At 35.6% G+C, this 23,137-nt stretch overlaps 1 protein-coding gene and 1 pseudogene across 1 annotated transcript; one reads left to right on the top strand and one right to left on the bottom strand.

Moving 5' to 3' along the window:
- Positions 1 to 4,629: 4,629 nt before the first annotated feature.
- LOC138856025 (DNA-directed RNA polymerase II subunit RPB1-like) lies at positions 4,630 to 5,176 on the bottom strand. Its single transcript, XM_070106474.1, has 3 exons — positions 5,171 to 5,176; positions 5,001 to 5,030; positions 4,630 to 4,953 (listed from the first exon to the last, which is right to left on the bottom strand). The coding sequence occupies exons 1-3, from the start codon at positions 5,174 to 5,176 to the stop codon at positions 4,630 to 4,632; spliced, it is 360 nt and encodes a 119-aa protein (XP_069962575.1).
- Positions 5,177 to 15,429: 10,253 nt separating this feature from the next.
- Positions 15,430 to 19,077, top strand: LOC118683662 (uncharacterized; annotated as a pseudogene).
- The last annotated feature ends 4,060 nt before the right edge of the window (positions 19,078 to 23,137 follow it).

The following is a 23,137-nucleotide window of genomic DNA, read 5'->3' as shown; positions in this document are numbered from 1 at the left end:
TAGTTAAAAACTTGCTCCAGAATATTGTGTTTTATTACATAAGGAGAGGGGTGCACAGATAGGAATAGCACATCGTCTTACATTTATTCAGATTCAATGGCGAATCATTTCTATCACACCATGCACCCAAATTGTTTAAGTGAGCGTATAATAAAAATTTTTGAGAATTCAATTACTGAAGAGATATCGTTAATAAACAACAAGAACAGAATCGGCGCAAGATGACTACCTTGCGGAACACCTGAAGAAACATTAATTGTATCTGGAGGTGTGTCCTTAAATATCACTCGTTGTGTTCTATTATAAAGATAGGAAGCTACCCATTGAAGAAATCTTGGCTGAAAGCCCAGCAGATCAAGTTTATGTATGAGAGTCGAGAGGTTTACTTTATCAAAAGCTTTGCTAAAATCTGTGTACCTATATAACATGATACATGGTTTACAAATTCAAGTAAGTTTGTTATAGTCGAATTCCCTTTACAAAATCCATGCTGAGGTGAGGAAATTAACGGAGAAATCGAAAAGGTTGTATGGTCAGTGATGATAGCTACAAAAAGTTTAGGCATAACTGATAGTTTTGCGATGCCTCTATAGTTTTCAATGTTGGGCACTTTTATGCAAAGGAATTATAAATGACTGTTTCCATAGTGAAGAAAATATACCGCGTTTAAGAGAGGAATTAAATATACTTGTCAAAGGCATGTAAATATATTTGCCACTATTTTTTAGGAAGCATGAGGGTATCATGTCTGGGCCGTAACTAAAAGATGGTTTTCACTTATTTAAATTAAGTAGGACGTCTTCTTGAGAAATACTTGGAGCGTTAATTAAAGTATTCGAAAAAAGATTTGGAAGAATTATTACAATCGTTTGACTGGAAAAATTCTGCAAACATATTGGATATAATAACATTGTCAGTTGAAATAATAGATTTGTATTTCATCGCGGACGGAAATTTGGAAATCCTGCGTTTGGAGTTGATGAAATCATAAAACGATTTTGGATTACTTAGAACATTCTTTTTTACTTTTTTTAAGTAATTATTATAATTTTTAACATTTTTTCAAAAAACGCATGAAAACATGACCGATTGCTTCGGTACGATATAGTCATCGAAAGCTTTCCACGAAGCACACGGTAAATTGAAATCTAGTAATACGATTATTGAATCTGCATTATTTGCCATCGAAGTAGCACTATTTATTAAAGAAGCATACTGCATGTATACAGATAAGTCCGAATGGGGTGGTATATAAGACAGGGTTAAATAAATAAAGCAACTATTAACATAGACTCTAATACACTTAAATTCAAATGAGTCGGTTCCTGGAACAAGAACATCTTCAGATGGGATAGAGGAATGTACGGCAAATAGAACACCTCCACCGATTCTGTTGAGTCGATCACATCTAAATATTTGAAACTCATTATCAAAAATGTGAAATGACCATATTTCTGTAAATCCTATTATATGGAAATTAAAATTGGAACTGTTCAAATACAAGTCGGTTAATTTTGTATTAAGACCTCTAACATTTTGATAATAAATGCTTAGCGAATTTCTACCAATCAGTTTTTTATATCGGTGGTTGCTTTTGGTAATTTAGCAATGTTTTTCTCAGTTTGACTAGTAAGTTTAGGCTTAAATTCGCATACAAAAGCCCCAGGGGGCCAGAATGAACAATCTAAGATCTTTTTGAATGTTTCAAGAGATACGTCTATTTTAAACGATGATATACTTCTATCATAATTGAAGTTAAATTTACGGATATTAATATCATCAATTTTAAGTTATTAGGGGGAGCCTCTGGAATTGTGAGACACTTATCTATCAATCTAAGATTCTACCTGTCAGTAATGGATGTAGAATAAATTAGTGTGTTTAGAATATAATAATAATAAATTCAATTAAGAACAAACGCAATTTTTTTTTATCAAAGTTCAAAACCAAGACAGAACACATAAAAAGCTACACGCAAACAGCTGTGAATAAAGAAGTAAATGAGATAAATAAAGAGAGAAAATAGAATAAAATAAAACAAAATTAAACAAAAAGCTGACTCAGCACCAAAAATTGGAAAATTTAAACTTTTTAATAATGCACAAAACTTAAGAACAGAGTTAAATCACTAAATATTGTATTAAATCACTAAAAAATCAATTCAAGTTTAAGAATTTTGCAAAATTAAACACAAAAGTTCACAGCAAAAAAGTTACAGCTTGAAGTGTTGCCACCTATTATCGTCATTTAAAATAATTTTGAAGCCTCTATAAACCATATACAAGATCATGTTCTGCAATGTCTTTCGAAGAGCTAAGACAACAACGCGCCAGCACCAAGAAAAATTTTACGCGCATTAAAAATATCGTCGCCGCCAGCTTGCGATCATGGGAAAGGCTCTTTCAGCTGCGGGTTACAAATGCCATTTGGGTATGACAACAAAACACTAATTTTTTTGGAATAAATAAATCCGTTATTTGATTTACGAGCAGTTATGAAACCAATAATGAAAATGGCATTCAGCTAAGAATTTTATTTGATAAGGCTTCAGCTATTTATGGTTCCTTGACATCGCTAGGTACCGACAGCCAAATATCGCAAGCTATGCTTATTCAATTAATTTTGCAGAAGTCTGATAAACAGACCAACAAAACGTGGACGGAGTCCCTAGACTTCAAAACGCTGCCGTCATGGGAGGATTGCATCGCAGTTTTAGAAAGACATTGTCAATACCTGTTGAACAACACGCATGTTAGTATTTCGTCAACTCAAGGTGCTTACAAGTCCTCCACCTCAAAATCAAGGAATCAACCACGAGGCTATACATTTTCTTGCTCCAACATATCGTGTAATTTCTGTTCCAGTAACAATCAGGTTATTAATTGCGAACGCTTAAAGTCAATACACATTACTCAACGTTTCGATCATGCAAAGAAAATTGGACTTTGCATCAATTACCTATCAAAGGGACATCAAGTAGCCAATTGTCCATCATCACACAGGTGCAAGGTTTGTGCACGACAACACCACAGTTTACTCCACCACGGTTCTACTCCAGGCCAAAAACCACCTACTCAGGTATTTACAAAACAAGAGGCCGTCGCGCATACACGAAGAAATAATTCATCGTTGGATAACGTCATCCTTGCAACAGCAAAAATTTTCGTTCGTGATGCATCGTAGAGCTACAGATTGGGTACAGCACTGCTAGATTCCTGTTCACAGGTAAATTTTATCAGAGATGATTTTTCGCAAAAGTTTCTACATTGGCTGAAGATGCATTCTTCAACACTTTGGACTTTTGTTGGTAATTGAATTTCGGAAATTCAAGATTTAACCAAAGGTGACATGTACCAAAGCGTTGTAACCCGGCGGATGTTGCCTCTAGAGTATGTACTCTAAAGAAACTTCTTAATTCAATATGGTACACCGGACCAAAGTTTCAATACGAAAACTTAGATAAATGGCAAAAGAACAGCTGCGATGATATCGACATGAAAGTTTTCGGTAGGTAGAAACGCAAATCAGCATTCAATACAATTGTTAGCACCAATTACATTTTGGAAATTGTGAATCAGCGGAGTAACTACATCAGCAGCAAATTTTAATGACTCATTAACACTTTCACCTCAAGAGTTACATCACGTCTTACTTTGCATAGTTTGGAATATTTGACATATACCTACATTTCATACATCCTTCTCTATACTGTATTTCAAATATGCAAAGTTTATGAACTGTTAAAGGTATATAACTTACAAACTTATGTATATATGCACTAATACAAAACGAAATTATGTATTTAGCGGTACTGAAATATTGTTTGGAATATTATTAAAGGAGAAGAATTTTGTAGATAAAATTAGTCTAATAGCTGACCACATATAGTGTCATTACTCGGAATTTTTATGTTTATCAAAGGGTTTTTAGCCCTATTAATATAAAGAAATTGATGAAGATGCCACAATTAATATTGTAAATTAAAAAAGGGAGAAAAGTTTGATGCTGGCTGAGATGACATATATGATCCAACGCTTTGGTATTTGTACTACCTAGACTTCCTTTAATACTGCGAAATATCGACAACATTCATTTTCAGCGCACACCTTTTTCTGATGTCCGTCCACTTCAACGATTACAACTAAACTATGTCTGAACAACATGTCGCACAAGTGTATAGTGAACTGACTTGCTACCCGGTATGCATACAAGTCTGCATGTGTCTATCCCGCTTTACTGAAAACAGTTTGCTTGGTTATTGCTATGGTTACCTATAAGTTACAAAAAACTGGTTCATAGGTTATTTGTTTGGTTATACATTGGTTACATAAAACTGGTGCATCGCTTACCTCGTCGCGTGCTATGAGTTATTTGTTTAGTTATTCATTGGTTACCACTGCATAACGTATCGGTTACCTTTTTCCTTATAAATAAAACAATTGAAATTCATATTTTATTTTTATTTATTTAATTTCTTTTAACATCTAGAAGAATTATATAATTTACTTACTTGTATTCAGTAAGCTGTCATTACCTGCCACAACAAGATAAAATGACGATAGTTCACGTACAAGCCGTAGAACTGCGGTACATCATTCTTTTATTTCTTAACCGATTTACGAACAACTTCTATGTCTTACACTTGGAATATTTCCATTCGATACGCAGCAAACATGGCGAAATGCGTATTCGATTGAAATCGGGCATCTCATAGTAGACATTTGCGAATTCTTGATCCTCCGAGATGACAATCCTTTGCATATATGGTAAATAGCAGTGTTGACTGTTACCTTCCACAAGGTGGTGTGCTCCAAATGACACACTTGTCGGTTCTGCATCGCCAGTAAGGAATACTGTTAGAAAGGATGTTTTGGATTCTTGAAAATATTTATGATTTCCCAATGTTACGTTATTTGACGATACACCAGCAAAATGGAAAGTGTTGAGTGTAATCTAAAAACAAATAGAAAAATTAAATGAATAAGTTGATTTAAGCTTACCTGTGTAGCGATCACCCATGCTCTGCGTGACTGCGGACATGCGTTTATTAATGTGGAAAATCTTTCCTATGATGAATGTTGCTACTCTTACAACATAATTTTGAATTTAAAAACAAAAAGTTAGTGGTGTAAGAGGTGAAACTTTACAAGTGTAGTAGTGTATTGGTTACCTCCATCCTGTAGGGGAGTTTAAAGATTCTGGATTGAGTTTAAACACTCCCATAAAACCGATTGTTCAGTTCTTTTGTTTTCCGATATCCTGCTTTAAATTTAAAAGCTAGAGCACATAATTTTGCAGAATAGTCTTCTAATACAGTACTGGGGATAAAAATCCGGTCAGTAGGAAGATTTGAATTATGAACTAAAATATTCCTCCAAGTAAAAAAGTAAAAATGAGAGTTTATTTGCATTTGTAATAAGCGATAAAAGAAATTATAAGCCAAAAAATATTAATGTTAATGCTTTTTAAGGAACGAATTTTTTTTTAAATTTGGTCTTATTATTACAATTAAGAATATCCTACATTCTAATCACAAAATTTATTAAAATTTTAATACCACAAGGCTTATTTTTATTTTATAATTTTACTCTATTGGGAAATATCTCAATCAATACTTTATTACGCCTCCTCTTGCCTTAATCACAGCCTTAATCCTTGCTGGCATTGACGATATATGCTTTTGCAGCAATCCGACCTCCATTTCTTCAAAAGGACTGAATCCCTCACCGTTGGCTCTTCCTTCAATGACATGAATCAATTTTAGTTGATTATAAGAAAAATATCCCCTGACCATCCTGCTTACTGGCTGGCGTACTGTTGACCCAGACTTTCTCCATACATGGTGGATATTATCTGATCCAAAGATATTCAACTTGGATTCATCCGAGTAAATTACGGTCTGCCACTGATCCACCGACCAATTTTCAGGCTCTTTCGACCATACATACCGCTCCTCATTCGTTGCCTCGAAAATGTTTTTTTTTAAGGACGTCGGCCGTTGAATGCCTGCCTCTCTGAGTCTCTGGCGAATCGTTGACGCATCCACTATCACTACCGTCGCATCACTAAGGTCCTTTTAAATATCTGACGAGGATTTAAAGCGATCCAGTAAGCACGACCGTCAGATGAGCCTGTCTTGAGCGACTGTCCACTTTCGGACCCTTCCAAACTCCTTTATTCGAAAAAAAGAACCCGTCTCCCGATTTTTTTTTTATGAAATCTGCTACATTAGTCTGGCTGAATCTCACAATGCTCGAAATTTGTCTGGAGCTTTGATTTTGCTGCGATAAGGCTATTATTTGCCCTTTAGTGACATCGGTCATTTGTCATCGTTTTGGCATGTTTTTTATATTACTGCACTTTCACCAGCTTTTTAAAAACACAATTGGTATTTTAATAATGAAAATCAACTCTTTATGGCACTATATAGGTATATAAGATGCAAACCAATCCAATTCGGAATAGCGAACTGACTCCAACTTAAAGTGGTAGCAACTATCTGGCCGGTTTTTATGCCGAGTACTGAATATAATTACTGAGCAAGAACAGTAAAAATAAAGAAAATCGGACAACTTTGTATCTCCCATACAACCAATTATTCAGAAAAGACGAACCGAACGATGTTTTAGACCCGTAGTCCCTTAGGTAAAGTTGTTCAGAATGATCCATAGAACATTTCCCGCATTCGCGATTTTATAGAAAATAATCGACCCGTTTAGTATATACGCTAGTTTTAGTGTTGATGGCCTAAAAAACAATAAACAACACACAATTTAATAAATATTTATATTGAAAAATCTGGTGTAAAAAATTAGTCAACTGGAATAAATACCCAGTATCAATATTTATGGCATACTTTTTTGAATGAGGACTACATTGCAGATGCATCTATAACTGCCCGAGTACAGTTGTCATTCGAGAACAGAAATTGTAACGGGTGTTTTTTTTCGAGGTATAAAACTTTAAGTTGGCATTACTGTTCAAGATGGCGACCGATTTAACAGTTGTCAAGTGATTTATTTTCAGTTTGGTTTGCCAATTCATCATGAATAGACTTACGCCTGAACAACGCTTGCAAATAGTGCAATTTTATTTCGAAAATTATGGCTCTGCGCAGAATACGTATCGCGCACTACGTTCATTTTATCGTATGATGCGATGAAGCGCACTTCTGGTTGAATGGCTACGTCAACAAACGAAACTGCCGCATTTTGAGTGAAGTTAATCCTCAAGTGTATGTCGAAACACCGTTACGTCCAGAAAACTGACTGTTTGATGCGCTTTATGGACTGGTGGAATCATTGGTCCGTACTTCTTCAACAACGATGATAGCCAGAACATTACAGTCAATAGTGATCGGTATAGAGCCATGATTACTAACTTTTTCATTCCTGAATTGAACAACCATGATGTCAAGGAGCTGTGGTTCCAACAAGACGGCGCAACATGTCACACGGTTCGTGCCACAATCGATTTATTGAAAGACACGTTTGGCCTCCAAGATCTTGTGATTTAACACCGCTAGACTACTTTCTGTGGGGTTATGTAAAGTCATTGGTCTATGCGCATACGCCACAAACGCTTAACCATTTGGAACACAACATTCGCCGTGTTATTACGGCCACAAATGTTGGGAAAAGTCATCGAAAATTGGACTCCAGATTGGACTACATCCGAGTCAGCCGTGGCGGTCATATGCTAGAAATCATATTTAAAATGTAATGCCACAAGATAATCTTTCGGATAAATAAAATTCATGTCAGTCGAATAATCCATCGTTGTTTTATTGCTTCACTTTAAACGAGCATATCTTCTACCCTCCGCAGTTCCTAAACAGGGTATATTTAGTTTGCCACGAAGTTTGTAACACCTAGAAGGACGGAGATACGCGAGCTACTCCTATCCTTTTCTCTCCAAAGAAACTGCTCATTTGTCTTAATATCTTCCGAGGTAATGCTACAATATCCGATTTTTTTATAATTGAACTATTACAGCTGCAAAACAAACTAAACGATCAAAATCAAGTTCTTCTATGGAAAACATTTTTATTTAACAAGATGTCTTCAGAAAATTCAGTACGAATTATTGTCAATCTTACAATCTCCGAAGAAATTATTCTGATCGGACCACTTTAGCTACATGTATAGCTGCCATCAAGTTCTTGTGTGTAATCTTTTCTAATTGTAAAGGGTATTGTGACAGATTTCTCGATAAATCGTCTACCTTGTAACCCAATATAAAGTTCGATCATTGGATTGTAAAATAAAAATCTCAATTGAATGACTATACACTTATCTTTATTCCTAGTTCCATCAACTTAGCGCTTTAATATTCATTATTCGATCTTAAAACTTTTAACTTATATCTCATTTGCTCTTAATACGGCAGCACTGTAAATAGGATTAGCAGCCCTTATATAGTAGATCGTTAACAATACTTCGCCACTCGAACATTCCGGCAACTACGAATTTCGCCGTCTGGTTAATTCTGGAAATTTTTCGTCGATTTATTTTGTTCTGGCATTTGAGTTCATCACATTGTATGCACATAGCATTTATATCTTTTATCTCGTCTTCTAGGAAGCTGTTGACTTCTTTAGCTACAATGCATTTAGCAAACTTGGTAATCCTCTTCGTAGCTAATTTACGAAAACTAGTCGAACAAAACCTTTGCTTTAATTTCTCCAAAGTTTTCGTGATTCTCAAGGGCCCTCCGCTTTGACTGTTGTGTAACTCGTCTTCTAACCTTCGGAACAATCATAAGTGCTTTTTGCCCATCTTCTCTTTTTCATATTCGATGCAAGCAGCCACACATTAATTTTAAACTGCACCACTCCACCCAATATGCTTTTGAGATTGAGCTTTCTGAAGCTATTTCTTAATAAAGGTAAAGATAAGATTGGTTATTATATTACAGTAGTATTTATATATATAATATATAAGTTAAATTAGATAAAAAATAAACTTTTTAATTTAGATTGTTTTATAATTAACGTAAATAATAAGGTGGTTAGATACTTGCCACTGTGGCTATAGTAGGTTTTGTTTTATTCATTTCGTCTGTTACTTTTCCAGAATGCCGTGTGTACTGAATAAACGTCAAATTCAGAATATTCTTCTAGAACACATTCTTTCAAATGGTGAAAGTGTGGAACAAGATGAAAAATGCAGTGATGGATCCCAAACTGTGATGGCACCCAGAGCAGCCAGGACTTGATAACGAATTTGGCTTGGATGATGATATGGTATAGTTACGTACCTACCTACTGCAAATGCTTTCGCATCGACCCAACTGTTATGGCAGAACCAAAGTGGAAGAAAAACTTCAGGATGAAAGAGCCGAGTGAATATAAAGGAGGTGGCATTGAATTTTTTTTCATTTTCTAGACTGTGCTGCCATAAACTGTTTTTTATTATATCGATAGCTCCAGAAAGAACATCATCCAGAATGGGATAAATCGGACACAAAAGATAACAATCCAGTGATCGAACTTAAGAGTGAGTTATAGGTAGACGATTTATCGAGAAATCCGTCACAATTGGTGTCAGAAGTGGAATTGTCAAATAAATTCTCAAAGAGAAAATCGTTTTAAAATGGAATACTTTAAAGATCTGAAGATTCCATAACTGAAAAAGGAGCTGGGAAAGCGTAGTTTAGCAACAAATGGAGAATAACAATCACGGTTACGAGAAGCCATTGAAGCAAAAAACGTTAATGTTGACGAAATAAAAGAAAAAGAAGAGACTCAATGTTCAACAGAGGTTGTTTTGGCTGCGTTGAAAGCATTTGGTGAACGTGTACCAGCAGAGTTAGAAGCGCATGGAGAGCGTATGTTAGCACTGTTTAAACCGATGTCAGCGCAGTTGGAAGGGCACATTATCATACATAACATATATCATTAAAATATTAAAAACTCCAAAGTGCCTGGAATAAATACCAAATAGAGCTCTAAAAAAAGCCATGGCTTTGAGACTCAGTTTGTTCATTAAAATGTACAATGCGTGTATATTGGAAGGCGTGTTTCCCGATTTATGGAAGGTGCAACGTTTGGTTATACTCCCAAAATCGAAAAAGCCACCTGAATAACCCTCAACATATCGACCTCTGTGCATGCTCGATACGATTGGTAAAGTGTACGAAAGCATAGTAAGAAACCGCTTGGAGTTAGCAATCCAAAAAGCCGGCGGATTATCAGAGAGACAATACGGTTTTATAAAAAAGAGGTCCACTATTGACGCACTAAGTGAAGTCGTTGATATTGCTAAATGTGCAATAAGTGGCAAAAGATGGAAAGGTGGCACCAAAAAATATTGCGAACTAATTACCCTGGATATGAAGAATGCATTCAATTCTGTGAAATGGGCAAATATCATTAAGGCTCTGCACGAAATAGGCGCTCCCCAAAACCTCATAAATATTATTATGAGTTATTTTGAGAACAGAAGGCTGCTATGTGACACAGATAAGGGTACCAAGAGCTACTCTATTTCAAGTGGAGTACCGCAAGGTTCGGTTTTAGGCCCCTTCTTTGGAACCTGATATACGACGGGGTGCTAAGAATACGCCAACAACAATCCGTGAAACTAATCGTCTATGCGGATGACCTCATAGTGGTAGCAGTAGCGAAACATCTAGATGACCTCCGGGTCAAATGCAATGATTGCATAAATGGTATACGACGGTGGTTCGCAACCATGAGTTGGCTGAGCAGAAAACAAGTCTTGCTCATTAGCTCCAGGAAAACTGCTGAAAAAATATCGCTCACCGTAGGAGAATGGCAGATAACTTCACAGCCACAGCTGAAGTATCTTGGTGTAATATTGGACTCAAGGTTAAAATTTAAAGGGCACTTGGAAAACACGACGGGTAAAGCAAATAAAATCTATAATTCTTTATCTAGAAAGATGGCAAATAGAGGCTGTGTGCGTTCCAGCCGACGATTTTTAATAGCTAAGGCAATGAGATCAGTTATACAGTATGCAGCTCCAATGACCAACATGTGTGAGTCCTCTATCTATATATTAAATCGGAAGCTGTCAGCGAAGCGTCAGCTCTGATTATGACACGATTGAGACACTTACAACAGATTAGGAGTCAGTCAGTCCGTACAGTAGAGAAGACTTAAATGTCTTCTTCTCTCCCATGAAGTAATGCTTTGTCCAGTGGTTCCGTGTGAGAGATTTGAATTGGGAGAAGGTTAGGTTTAGCGGATTAAAGTTCCGATTTCGGCTTTCGATGCTTCCCCTTACTATAAAAAAAACGCCTCGTATATCAATGAAGGAAGAGTAGGAATCGTGTGTACCAGAGTACAAGGTCCTCACAGTCAGAAGCTTGTACAGTGAAAGAAGCTTGTATACCAGCACAATTGGAAGAGCAGGATAAAATTGAATCTGAAACGCATGACTATTTGCAAGAATCTTCAGAATTGCAAGGTGTAATGCATGAAGTGGAGTTGAATAAATGTACAACAAGTGGAAAATAACTACAGGAAGGCCAGTATATTGGGCAGAGCGGAGTAGTTTATTGTTGATATGTGGCTGTTTGCATCGAGTATGGAGAAGCAAAGATGGGCAAAGCTCTCGAGCACTTATGGTTGTTCCGAAGGTTAGAATTTCTGAAGTTCTCAACGAGCTGCATAATGGTCCAAGTGAAGTGCACTTGAGGATCACGACGACGTTAAAGGAGCAAAGGATTGATATTCAAGAGTCATCATCAGATGAAGAAGTACAATTCAGGTGCGCCAGTTAAGCAAATTGGCGTGAATGTAGATGATCCATTTCCCACCAATAGTCATGTTGTGGTAGTCAAGGGTTATTTCAACGAATGGAATTTATTCCAAAAAGAGAAGGACGGCCAAGGAAGTTAACACCATCTTAGAAGACGAGATGAGAGACATAAATGCTTTGTTCTTGGCATCGCAAATATGTCTAATCGGGACGATCAGACTTAGGGGAGGGCAGTGTAACGAACACGGGTTATATAACAAAATCTAACCGACAGCGAAGTTAGAGTGCTGCCAAGTTAAGAGCAATTAAGATATAAGTAAGAAGTTGTAAATTCGGATAATGAGTAGAAAAGCTTTAAGTTGTTGGAATAAAAAATAAAGTCATTAAATTGTCACTTTTATTTAACAATCCAGAGATCGAACTCAAGAGTGAGTTATAGGTAGACGATTTATCGAAAAATCTGTTACAGTATTATAATGGTATAGAGAATTTGAAACTAGTGATCTAACCATAAAATTCAATGTCAAGAATCGATTCTTGATCAATTTGGAATGTAAAGGTCGACTCCGAAAATCGAATATTTTATGTGAAAAATTGATACTCGATAAGAATTAAGAAATCGATTCAGAATTCGCAGCATACTGACTTATTGAAGAAAAAATAGCAGTAGTAGTATACGTATTAGGTTTAAGTAAGATAGACTAGCGGATAGAAAAGTGAGGAATAGCATGCAGGGAAAAATATAAATTAAAACAGAGAAAGGAAGAAGGCGATACTATTGTTCGCGATTTAGTATAGCTAGTCATATTTGTAAGAAAGGTGTAGTCAAAACAACACAAAAATTAAATAAGTTACGAAACACATTTGCAATGATAAATTTTAAATGTTGCAAACAGACTTAAACAATTTGGTTGCATGGTGTGATAGAAATGATTTGCCATTGAATCTCAATAAAAGTAAGACGATGTACTTTTCCCGTAGATCTGTGCACCCCTCTTCTTACATAATAAAACACCATATTCTAGAGCAAGTTTTTAACTATGTTGATTTGGGAGTTAATATGGACCCTAACCTTAATTTCAGTTTTCATATTGATACCATGGTCTTGAAAGCAAAAGCTGTCCTCAGTTTTGTTAAACGTTGGTCTAAAGAATTTAGAGATCCGTATATTACTAAAACACTTTATACAACTTTGGTTAGACCTATATTGGAATATGGCTCTGTGGTATGGAACCCTAGCTACCAAATCCATTCTGACAAGTTAGAGTCGGTTCAAAAACAATTTTTACTTTTCGCCTTAGCGCATTTCCGATGGGATGCTAGGGTAAGTCTACCTCCATACACTAGTCGTTTAAAACTTATTAATCTACCTACACTTTCTAGTCGTAGGGAAATGCTTGGCATAATATTCTTAGTGAAACTTTTGAATGGAACTGTTTGCAGTTCTTTTCTCCTGTCTGAAATTAAATTTCCTTTCGAGACAGTTTAGACCTTTACTGCTAAAATTCTGTAGATCAAATTTTGAACTAAACGAGCCATTCCGCCGTATATGTCATGATTTTAATTCTCATTCCAGCACATTTGACTTATCTGACTCACTTTTCAAAATTAAAAAGACTTTATTGTTTTCTCTTAATAAATGAAAATGTAACAATTGATTATATTGTAACTTTAGATCTTAGCTGTTGAAATTTTTGTTTCTGTAGCTGAGCAGTTTTAGATCTCAACACTTAAAAAACTCTCTTGCCTTTTCTGACTCGGCCAATTCCGCACGTATGCGGATTGCGCCCCTCGCGTCGGTTGGTCGGGAGGAGGGTAATCGTTGGGTTATTATTATTATTGCCACACAGCTCACGTAGAATATATTTAACACGTTTCTTCCAAAAAAAAGAATATTTTTATATTAATATGGACAAAAATTGGCTTGATCCATCTCATCTATTACACTGTATGTGACGAAGGAAAATTTAAAAAGAGTTTTCGTAAAGCAAATATTATTGTATAATTTCGATTGCAGTATTACTGAATTTTTCGTCGTTGACAGAATTTTAAATACAACGGTTATATTTACATACAAGTATTATAAACAACTGTTTGGAACCGTCGGTAGTAGAATACTTGAATATACTTGTATATATCTTACACAAATATGATTTTATTTTTTAGTATTATTCGCAAGTCTACAAACTCCTTCGTATTTATTAACATTTTAGCCACGATCTACTTTAATTTTAGAAAAAAATTACGGTATCTGACCGCTGCTGTATTAAAAACAAAATTAAGTCAGGAGTGTACTTCTGGAAACCAACCAATACTTTTGTATTTTGCTATAACCGTTATTCCGAATGATTACTGCACATTCCCTGCAAAAAATTGTGCGAGTGATCTTTAAAAAGAGTATTGCCGGATACATCTATTCTCTGAAGGTTATAATTTGGAATGAATTTGAATATACCTTTAGGATAGTATTAGGTAGTAATTAATCCCAAACAAATATATTTTGGGTATAGTTAGAGATAAATGCGTTGGGTCTTTCATGCACTCTTTTGTCGCTCATTAACGGCAAATTCTCTTTTGGCGTCGCTCAGTGCGTTCAGACGAGCGGCACGAGTTCAGGAACTCGCGTCGAGTTTTTCTGTTATTCCTTTTCATAAGTAACATAAATTTTTTTCTGTTAAAAGAAATGAATATGTGTGAACGGGCACTTTGCTTACATTTCTATTCAGTGTTACCATACACAAGAATTTACCCTTTTATGTATATAGCTGTTAACGAATAAAAGCGAGAATTTTATGTTTTATATACCATTTAAATATACAATTTAAAAATACTTAATAAATTAAAATAAAATTTAATATACATTAAAAACCTAACATAGGGATTTACTTAAAAAATTGCATTTCTTTAAACCGAGGGAAACTTTGAACCTAGTTGACAACACTGTTTCCATAGTTCTGTTATATTCCGTGATTTGAAATCGAAAAATCAAGCGTATGTGTACTGCAAGTGAGATTGTGAGAATTAAATTGATTTTTAAATAAAAAAAGAGATTCGGAAAGAGTACAACAAGATTTCACAGTGAAACCAAAGAGGAGAAATATAAAAATGAGCAATGTAAGTAAATGACATTTTAGAAGAATAATAAAAAAAGAAAGAGAAACTACGTTTAATGCTCCAAACAGTCACCGGCGCGAAACCGTAGACCGAATCAGCTGATACGACCTTTCTTATAAGAGCAATGTAAATAAACACTCACCACCGCTTTTACAGACCGTACGGTAGGATATCCTTGAAAATTGTATTTAAAAATAAACTTGAATATATATATTTGAAATATTCTTAAAATAACTCAAAAGCACAGTGGAATACATATATTAATAAATAGGTACTCTATTTTTAATAGTTGGATTTTAGTTTTGAGCCCTTAGGGGCCGTCCATAAATTACGTCATCGATTTTTTCAGATTTTAGACCCCCCCCTATAATCATCCTATCGTCATTTCTTAAAGACACCGTTTTTACCGACTGACTACCGAAAATGATGATATATGCGATAAATGAGGTGGCGAGACAATTGAGAATGTAGAGCGTACGTTGTTCCATTGTCCGCAATACGAGCAAGAGAGACGATTCCGCAAGAGTGTCTTCGGTATAGACCCAATCCCCGAAAACTTAGTTGACCAAATGGTGGAATCAAAAGCTAAATGGGATGCGGTGTGCGAAATAGTCGCCAAAATTATGAAAACCCAAAGAGCCCGAAAGCAGCAGCGGAGAAGAGAACTCCAAAACTTAACGGACCACTACAACGCGGACCAAACAAACGCATTAAGACAAAAGTAAAAAAAGCATAAGGGAAGGGTTTGACGACAAACATTGCACGGGGCGGGTTTAATACCAACAGAGGTGGGGCCAAGTAAATGCAACTTGTTACTGAATGCATTGAGACTACTACAAACGTATGAGCACTCAACTCAACCATCCTCCCGACGGAATACTTGACGGTGGAACGGGGGGGAAAGGTACATGACGGTAGGAGGTTTAGTTGGATTAAAGTTCCACACTGACGTGGGGTTCAGGCTTTCGATGCTTCCTCCTCGTAAAAAAAAAACATATGTGCGTATGACATTGCCGAACAAATAATGCATACACAAACCTACGTACATATATGCGTACAAATTTAAATACGTCACCCGCAAAAATTACAAACACTGTTCTACAAAAACAACAATCGTCTCAAGTAACATAGGCAGCACACACACATGTCAATATGGCAGCCAAATTGCTGTAGCCCAAATTTATAGCAAATCACACAACAACAACATTTTCATTCATGAACGCAGGCGTACTCTTAACAAGCGAAGTTGACTCATTAAATAACTTGACTCATTAAATAATCATAAAAGTAAACGCCACTACACATCTTCCCGAACATGCGTTTGCCCACAAGCATTTTTTCGCGACGATGGCAAAACCTAAAAAGCATAAATTGAACAACTTTCTGATGCTCTTTCTGGAAGGTCAACCTGGCAAACACAGAAAAAAGTGACAAAAATGGCACATAGCTCTTGTCCATTTAAAATATTTTACAATTCTAAAATATTTTTACATGGCTCGCAAAAATCTGCGTCAATATGTATGCATGTTCATACATAAACATACATATTTACGATGGTTTATTGGCAAAGCTGTTAGAGCGGCAAGGGAAGCGGTGACAATCGGCGATCGTTCGTTTGTTGTTTTCGACACAGCTCGGATTTTCTACCAACAACACAATGTTGTGACGCTTTATCGTCGCGTCAGTTCTTCGACACATTGATTCTTTGACATGAAAGCAAAAAAAGTGAGATTTCGCATGAAGCAATTAGAAGGTGCTTTCCAAAGTCAACAGTAAAAAAGTAACAGAGTAAACTCTAGTGGCGCCATCTATATGTCTAGTGCGCTAGAATCTGCTATCCTTTATCGATTTCCAGTAAAAATTTCATGACATTTCATCTATTAGAAGTGAAATTATTGCATTTTAAGTGTCAGTATGTTTTTGTCATCGGTGCGAAAATGAGCTTCGAACAAAGAGCCAAGATTAAATATTGTTTTAAAATGGGTAAAATTTTTACCGAAACGTTTCAATTGATGAAACAAGTTTATGGCGATGATTGCCTATCCCGTAGCAGAGTGCACGAGTGGTTTCAACGTTTTCAAAGTGGTCGTAAAGACATAAATGAGAAATGAGCCGAAACCCAAAAAATCGCGCCTGGAGAAGTCAAAAGTGAAGATAATGCTGATTTGATTTTATGATTCCAAGGGTATTGTCCACAAAGAATTTGTTCCACCCGGATATATAAACAGTATGCGTTCTTTAATATTTGTTTATGCCTAAGCCACACATATGGTTTCCGTACTTCAATGTGTACTACAATAAAAGCTTAGGAAACCACGTACCATACCATATCAGCATAGTGACACACATATGGTATTTTAGAAGTTTGACACTCATCAGCTGATGCAAAAAAATTTAAATCAAATAAAAGAAAATAAACATTTAGCGGAAAAATGGATCCAATCTTAGTTAACTGCAAACAAAATTAAAATATTAAATTATATGAGGAAGAAAATTAAATATTTAAAATTAGCAATGTTGGCTTTGAAAAGGAGCAAATTATACAAAAGGATTGCCTTAAAAAAGAGGAATTTGAAACGACACCGAACCTACTGGTATTTGGTAAGTACGCAGAGACTTGTTTTCAATGTATAAATAATTTTTGAATTCCTAGGTGAAACGCACCAATTTTTGGGAAAGTGATGTTGGACAGCCGGGAGACTTTCTTCTATTTAGTAGATCTACTAAAAAATGTGCGCAAAAATAACACCTTCTACCTTTACAAAAACGAATTGTAGCTCTGTATGCATTAGCTTCTTCTGCTGAGTATAGAACGATTGGAAGTCTCTTTGGAGTGGGACGCTCTACGGTAGGGCAGAGACGTTTGTAAGGAAATATACGAAGTGTACCAAAACAAAGTGTTTGATGCATATCCTCCAACGGACACGAAAGTCGACGAATTAAGACGTGGTTTTAATCGTTTGGGATTCCCCCAATGTTATGGCGCCATAGATGGTTGCCACATAGAAGTCAAGCCTCCAAAGAACGAAGCCTGCGATTATTTTAATTTTAAAGGACGGTATTCAACGGTTTTATTTGCATCGGTAGATTATAGATGCAGATTTACATATATTAATGTTGGGATACCAGGGTGAAGTAATGACTCCACCATATTTGAACAATCGGGTTTAAAAAAATGTCATTGCGATAGTGAGGAATTTAAAAGCCACACAACCGTGATTGGAGATATTGAGGTGCCCATACTCCTTATTGGAGATTCAGCTTTTAAATTATCAGAAATTGTTATGAAACCATTTCCATTTTCAACCGAACAACCGAAAGTGAAAAAGAATTCAATAAACGTATTTCATTGGTTCGACGGGTGGTAGAAAACGCTTTTCGACATTTAAAGGCCCGCTTTAGACGCATTGGTCGAGGTAAGAAAGTTCCACTATTGATAATTTATAATTGATATAATTGATACTATAAAAATAAACAAAAACAGGTCTGGAAGTCAGTATAAAAAACGTTAACATAATTATAAAGGCTTGTTGCGTTTTACATAACATATGCAACAACAGAAATGACAACATTAATCAGAAATGGATTGAACAATTAATCACCGAAAATAGCGCAAGGCAGCCTCGATGGAGCCATGCAGATAGAAATGACTGCAGCAGTGGAATAGCCATCAGACAAGCAATTATGACATCTTATTTACAAAATGTGTATTCTTAACATTTTCATTCACAGAATCAACACATTTAAGTTATTTGGTTTAGTATTTTAGTTAATATATGGTTATTATATTCTAATATATTACATTACAGTACGACATATTTTTCACACATTTGATATTCTTAAAATTTGTTTCTCTCTCGTTAAGTATTTTTATTTAATATAGCCAAAAGAATGGTGTTGGTTTGTTCCATTAAATCAAGAGCCTTCTCTTCGTTTTTAATAGATTTATTAAGATATTCTTCCATTATCTTTTGTTCCTTTTAAGCGAGTTCGAGGAAGTCTTCATCATTGTTTCTCTTTCTCGTTTTTGCAGACGATGAAGTTGATGGTATCTTTTCTATTTCATCATCATTTGCCAACGTGTCCCCCAAAACGTCCAATGAAACGGAATCTGTGGAATAAGAAGTTTTTAATCATATGTTTATATGTACATACATACATGTATTTGTTTCATTTGATATATGTATGTATGTACACATGTGCATACTTATATAAATTAATAAATAAATCAATTTAAAAAAAACCTTTGTCAATGCTCTCTTCCTCCAGTTCTTGAGTGAAATTGGATTTGTAGCCGCCTATTATTTTGTGAACGTCTTCGTAGTATTCCCAATTCGATGGAGCACTTCCACTTGGGCCAATCATCTTCATTTCCTGCCTAATATATTTCATTAATACAAATGGTACTATTTTGTGAAATTGTTGACAAACCTGTACTTCTTTGCCAAATTGTTTATGCGATTTCGCAGTTCGTCCGTTGCAAGCAAAACTCCATGTTTATTTTCCAGCTGCGTGTTAATTTTAGCATAAATATGGCTATTTTTATGCATTCCATGCAACTGTTGGTTATATTGGGCCCACACCTCAATTATTTTTTTAATGGTTACGTATCAAACGTACTTTTTTCTTTTCTTTTCCATTGTTATTTTTTCCTTTTCAAGTTTGAATTGAAACTCTTTTTGATCAATGTCAAAATGGCTGAAAACATACATATGATTATGACAGAAGAGCTTAAAGCTCTGGATGTGTTCAGTGTAATCCATCGTAGTACATTGCACAACACCACATAATTTCTATGGTTTCTTAAACACCATTGTAGTACAGACCATTGTAGTACAGTAAGCAAATGGAGTGCTTTGGAACAAAAATTGAAAATACGGTTGACACACATATGGTTTCTGTACCATACTACAATATGTACTATATGTGTGTCTCTGGCATTAGAGGCACACATAATTATATACATATATTTATGCTTATGAGCATATTTGCGACCGCTTGGTCTTTTCAGATGTTATCAAAGCTTTTAATGGCCAAAGCTGTGATACCAAATATATATAATTCCCTTCGATCGTCAGAGCAGTCGAGGTCAATATGGCGGCGCTTATAGTTCGTATCAGCTGACCGTGTAGTGTATAGACTATAGATTATTCAATCTGTGTGGATGGGCGGTATAGCACATGCGTGATCAATATAGTCAATTTTAAACTATAGTTTTGAACCGTGGTAGCTTTCGGTCATATTACTCCCGCTTCAATTATTCAAACACGTGCTTCAAGTAAACACCTCTCTTGTATCTGTCATTAACATTTTCGAATATATTATTATTTTATTGAGTACACTTCATACTACAGACTGTTTTACCCATTTATGCCAGTGCTCCACATTATTTTGTTTAGTGTTATCAGTGTTTAATGTAAATAGTGTTATTTTTTTGATGTTGGTAAACAACGACAATCCTAGTGAGACCGAAAAACTGGTTAGTGCACTGGGACTCAAAAGAGTCTCAAACCAGTTTATTGTGGGCGAGGGGACGACGAGGAAAGACGAAGGGACCGTGCCACTTGTATTCGGGTGGCACGCTTTGTGTTCTTGTTCGTAACAGCTCGCTTCTACCCTTTTCAGCATTCCTTTTCACTTTCAAATTCTTTGAATGGTTGCAAGAGCGCTCGGTTTCAAATGAATTCGATCGCAAATTTGAGTTCTGTTATCTATTTTTGTATGTAATATTCAAATATGTATGCATAGAACAATAGAAATATTTTGAAAAATTGTAAATAAGGAGAAAATTAAGATATAGATTATGGAGTAAAGAAATTATGAATGTTTAATGCGGAGTAATGAAATTATGAATTTTTAATAATTAAAGATTAGGAAATTTCTGTTATAAATTTGGCCTTGAAAATATTAGTAGCGGATATTCAATACATTCTTGTGGATTAGGGAATTCCCGTCTTTAGTATTTCTTTGAAACTATTTAGCGGGTAGGTACTTGTATTATGCATGTTGTTCTACCATATTCATGACATGAGACACTATGACAGTGATACAAAAACAAGTGGAGATACAAGTACAATTCGAGAATCAGTTGTTAATCCAGATGAACACTAGTGTTTCTGCAAACGTACGTTATTGGCGGTACCTAGAAAAACTCAACGCACGAAGAGCTAACGCAGAAGAAAATCCTTCATCGGTCTATACATCATATGTGAGACAATCATCTCATGATCTTTTTAAAACCTTAGTTGAGGATAACCCATTTGGTTTTGCGTGCACTGTTTGTGATAGACTATGGTTCAAAAATGATTTGAAATCTCCACCATTGTCGTGCTGGGAAATTTTACAATAAATATGCAACGCCTTCGTGTTGGAAGACATTTTTGTGTGTGCGACCTGTAGAACTTCGTTAAATGCTGAAAAAATACCAAACTTGGCTGTGTACAATGGATTTAAGTATCCGCCTAAGCCCAATCTTCCTGAATTGGATTTAGTGTCCGAGCGATTAATATCACCGAGATTACCCTTATGCAAATTCGACGGCTAAGATACGTACTAGGTCAATATGGAATCACTGGACAAGTAATAAATGTGCCCGTTAACGTTGATAACATGGTTCAAACTCTGATTTGAAATATAGATGATGATTACTGTATAAATGAACACATAAAAAAACGATTAATGCACATATCTAGTTATTTTCACGGATTGGTGGAAAAAGGGATTGTTAAAGACTGGCTCAGTTATCTTGTAGCTACTCTACCTTATAAGCATTATAACATTAAAATTAGTCAAAATTACTTGGGCGAGTTAACCGATGAGAGTGAAAATCCAGTTGTTTCAGACCATATAGGTGAACCAATCGAAATTCAAGATAGTCTAGTTGCTGAACAGCATACTCGTTTATGGTCGGAGGATAAATATTTATAAATTGTACCGGGAGAGAATAAAAGACCTATAAAGTTGTTGTTTGACTCTGTTAGATTTAAATTTGGTTGAAATGACAAGACATATGAGTGTTAATATTTTAAATACAATAGAAATGTCCAGTCAAGAAGCTGCATGGTTTCTTCTTAAGGAACCGATGTCTAAATCAACGCTTAAGGTTGAGTTTATACCTACGATGTGGCCTCAGGAACGTCATCGTATTCGAAAAACAGAGAAAGAATTAGAAAGACTTACTGATAACGATACCAATATTTGAAAAGCAAATTGTTTCGATAAATAGAAGATATTCCCTTGATCCAGTTTGGTGCTTGGTATGCAGTCAAAACTGGTTTTGGATGGATTCAATCAAATTTATGAAGATAACGAACAACTGATTTTAGCTCGTCGTAAAGAGTTCGAAGCAAATTTAGATATTGACATAATTATTGAAGCATACAGAAAATTATGTCACTCTGAAGAAAATGAGGAAGACCGTGGTATTTTGCCGCTTATACAATAAGATGCAAATCTATTTATTGAGTTTTATAACAATCCAGACTCAGGGTTTAAGCCAAGTTTAATGAGGATCTTTTTGTGGCAAGCATAGACTTGGACCAATTTCCCGGAAGAAAAATTTGATAGATAAGACAGTCTTTTATGAGTTAATTCGACGAGCGATCACTCGTCAAATATCATTACTCAATTACATGATTAATCATCTGCATACGCCCAGTCGTCCACCAATGCAAGTATTTTTAACTGGACCTGCTGGTAGTGGAAAAAGTAATACCCTTTTAATGGTCAAAGTAATCTACAACCGTTTTACAGATAACTGTGGAACTCTCAATGCATATATTGTTGCAGCATCAACTGGTAAGGCTGCAGTGGCAATCGATGGAACTACAATTCACACCGCATTGAGTATTTCAACCGAAGGACTGAACGCACTCAGCACTGAAAAAGCTAATTTGTATCGATCACTATTTCGGTATGTAAAAATTCTAATCATAGATGAGTGTAGTATGATCGGCGCAGAAATGCTTATCAAAATAGACGAGAGATTGAAACAAATCACAGGCAATTACGGTAGCTTAGATACTCTTATGATTGGTGACTTGCGACAATTTCCACCTGTACGCGCTACTGCAATTTACAAGCAACCAAAACAAAGTATCGCAGGGCCCAAAAACTACAATTTTATCCGTTACATGAGGTTATGCGTCAAGAGCATCAAGTGTTTTCGTCTATTTTAACAAAAATTGGTAGTGGATCACATTTAAGTTTAGAGGAAACAAATATTATCGAATCAAGGATGTTTACTGAAGACGAAGCTAAACGAATGTGTCCATTAGGAATACGATTATTTTAGGAAA

The sequence above is a fragment of the Bactrocera oleae genome, chromosome 3 (genome assembly GCF_042242935.1).
Source record: "Bactrocera oleae isolate idBacOlea1 chromosome 3, idBacOlea1, whole genome shotgun sequence".
NCBI lineage: Eukaryota > Metazoa > Arthropoda > Insecta > Diptera > Tephritidae > Bactrocera > Bactrocera oleae.
Note: the sequence above shows the minus strand (reverse complement) of the source record. Positions and strands in the feature narration are given on the sequence as shown.

Coding starts and splice junctions, on each gene's coding strand:
- LOC138856025 (XM_070106474.1), bottom strand. Junction 4,954..5,000: donor CATGGGTGATCGCTACACAG/GTAAGCTTAAAT, acceptor ATTTGTTTTTAG/ATTACACTCAACACTTTCCA.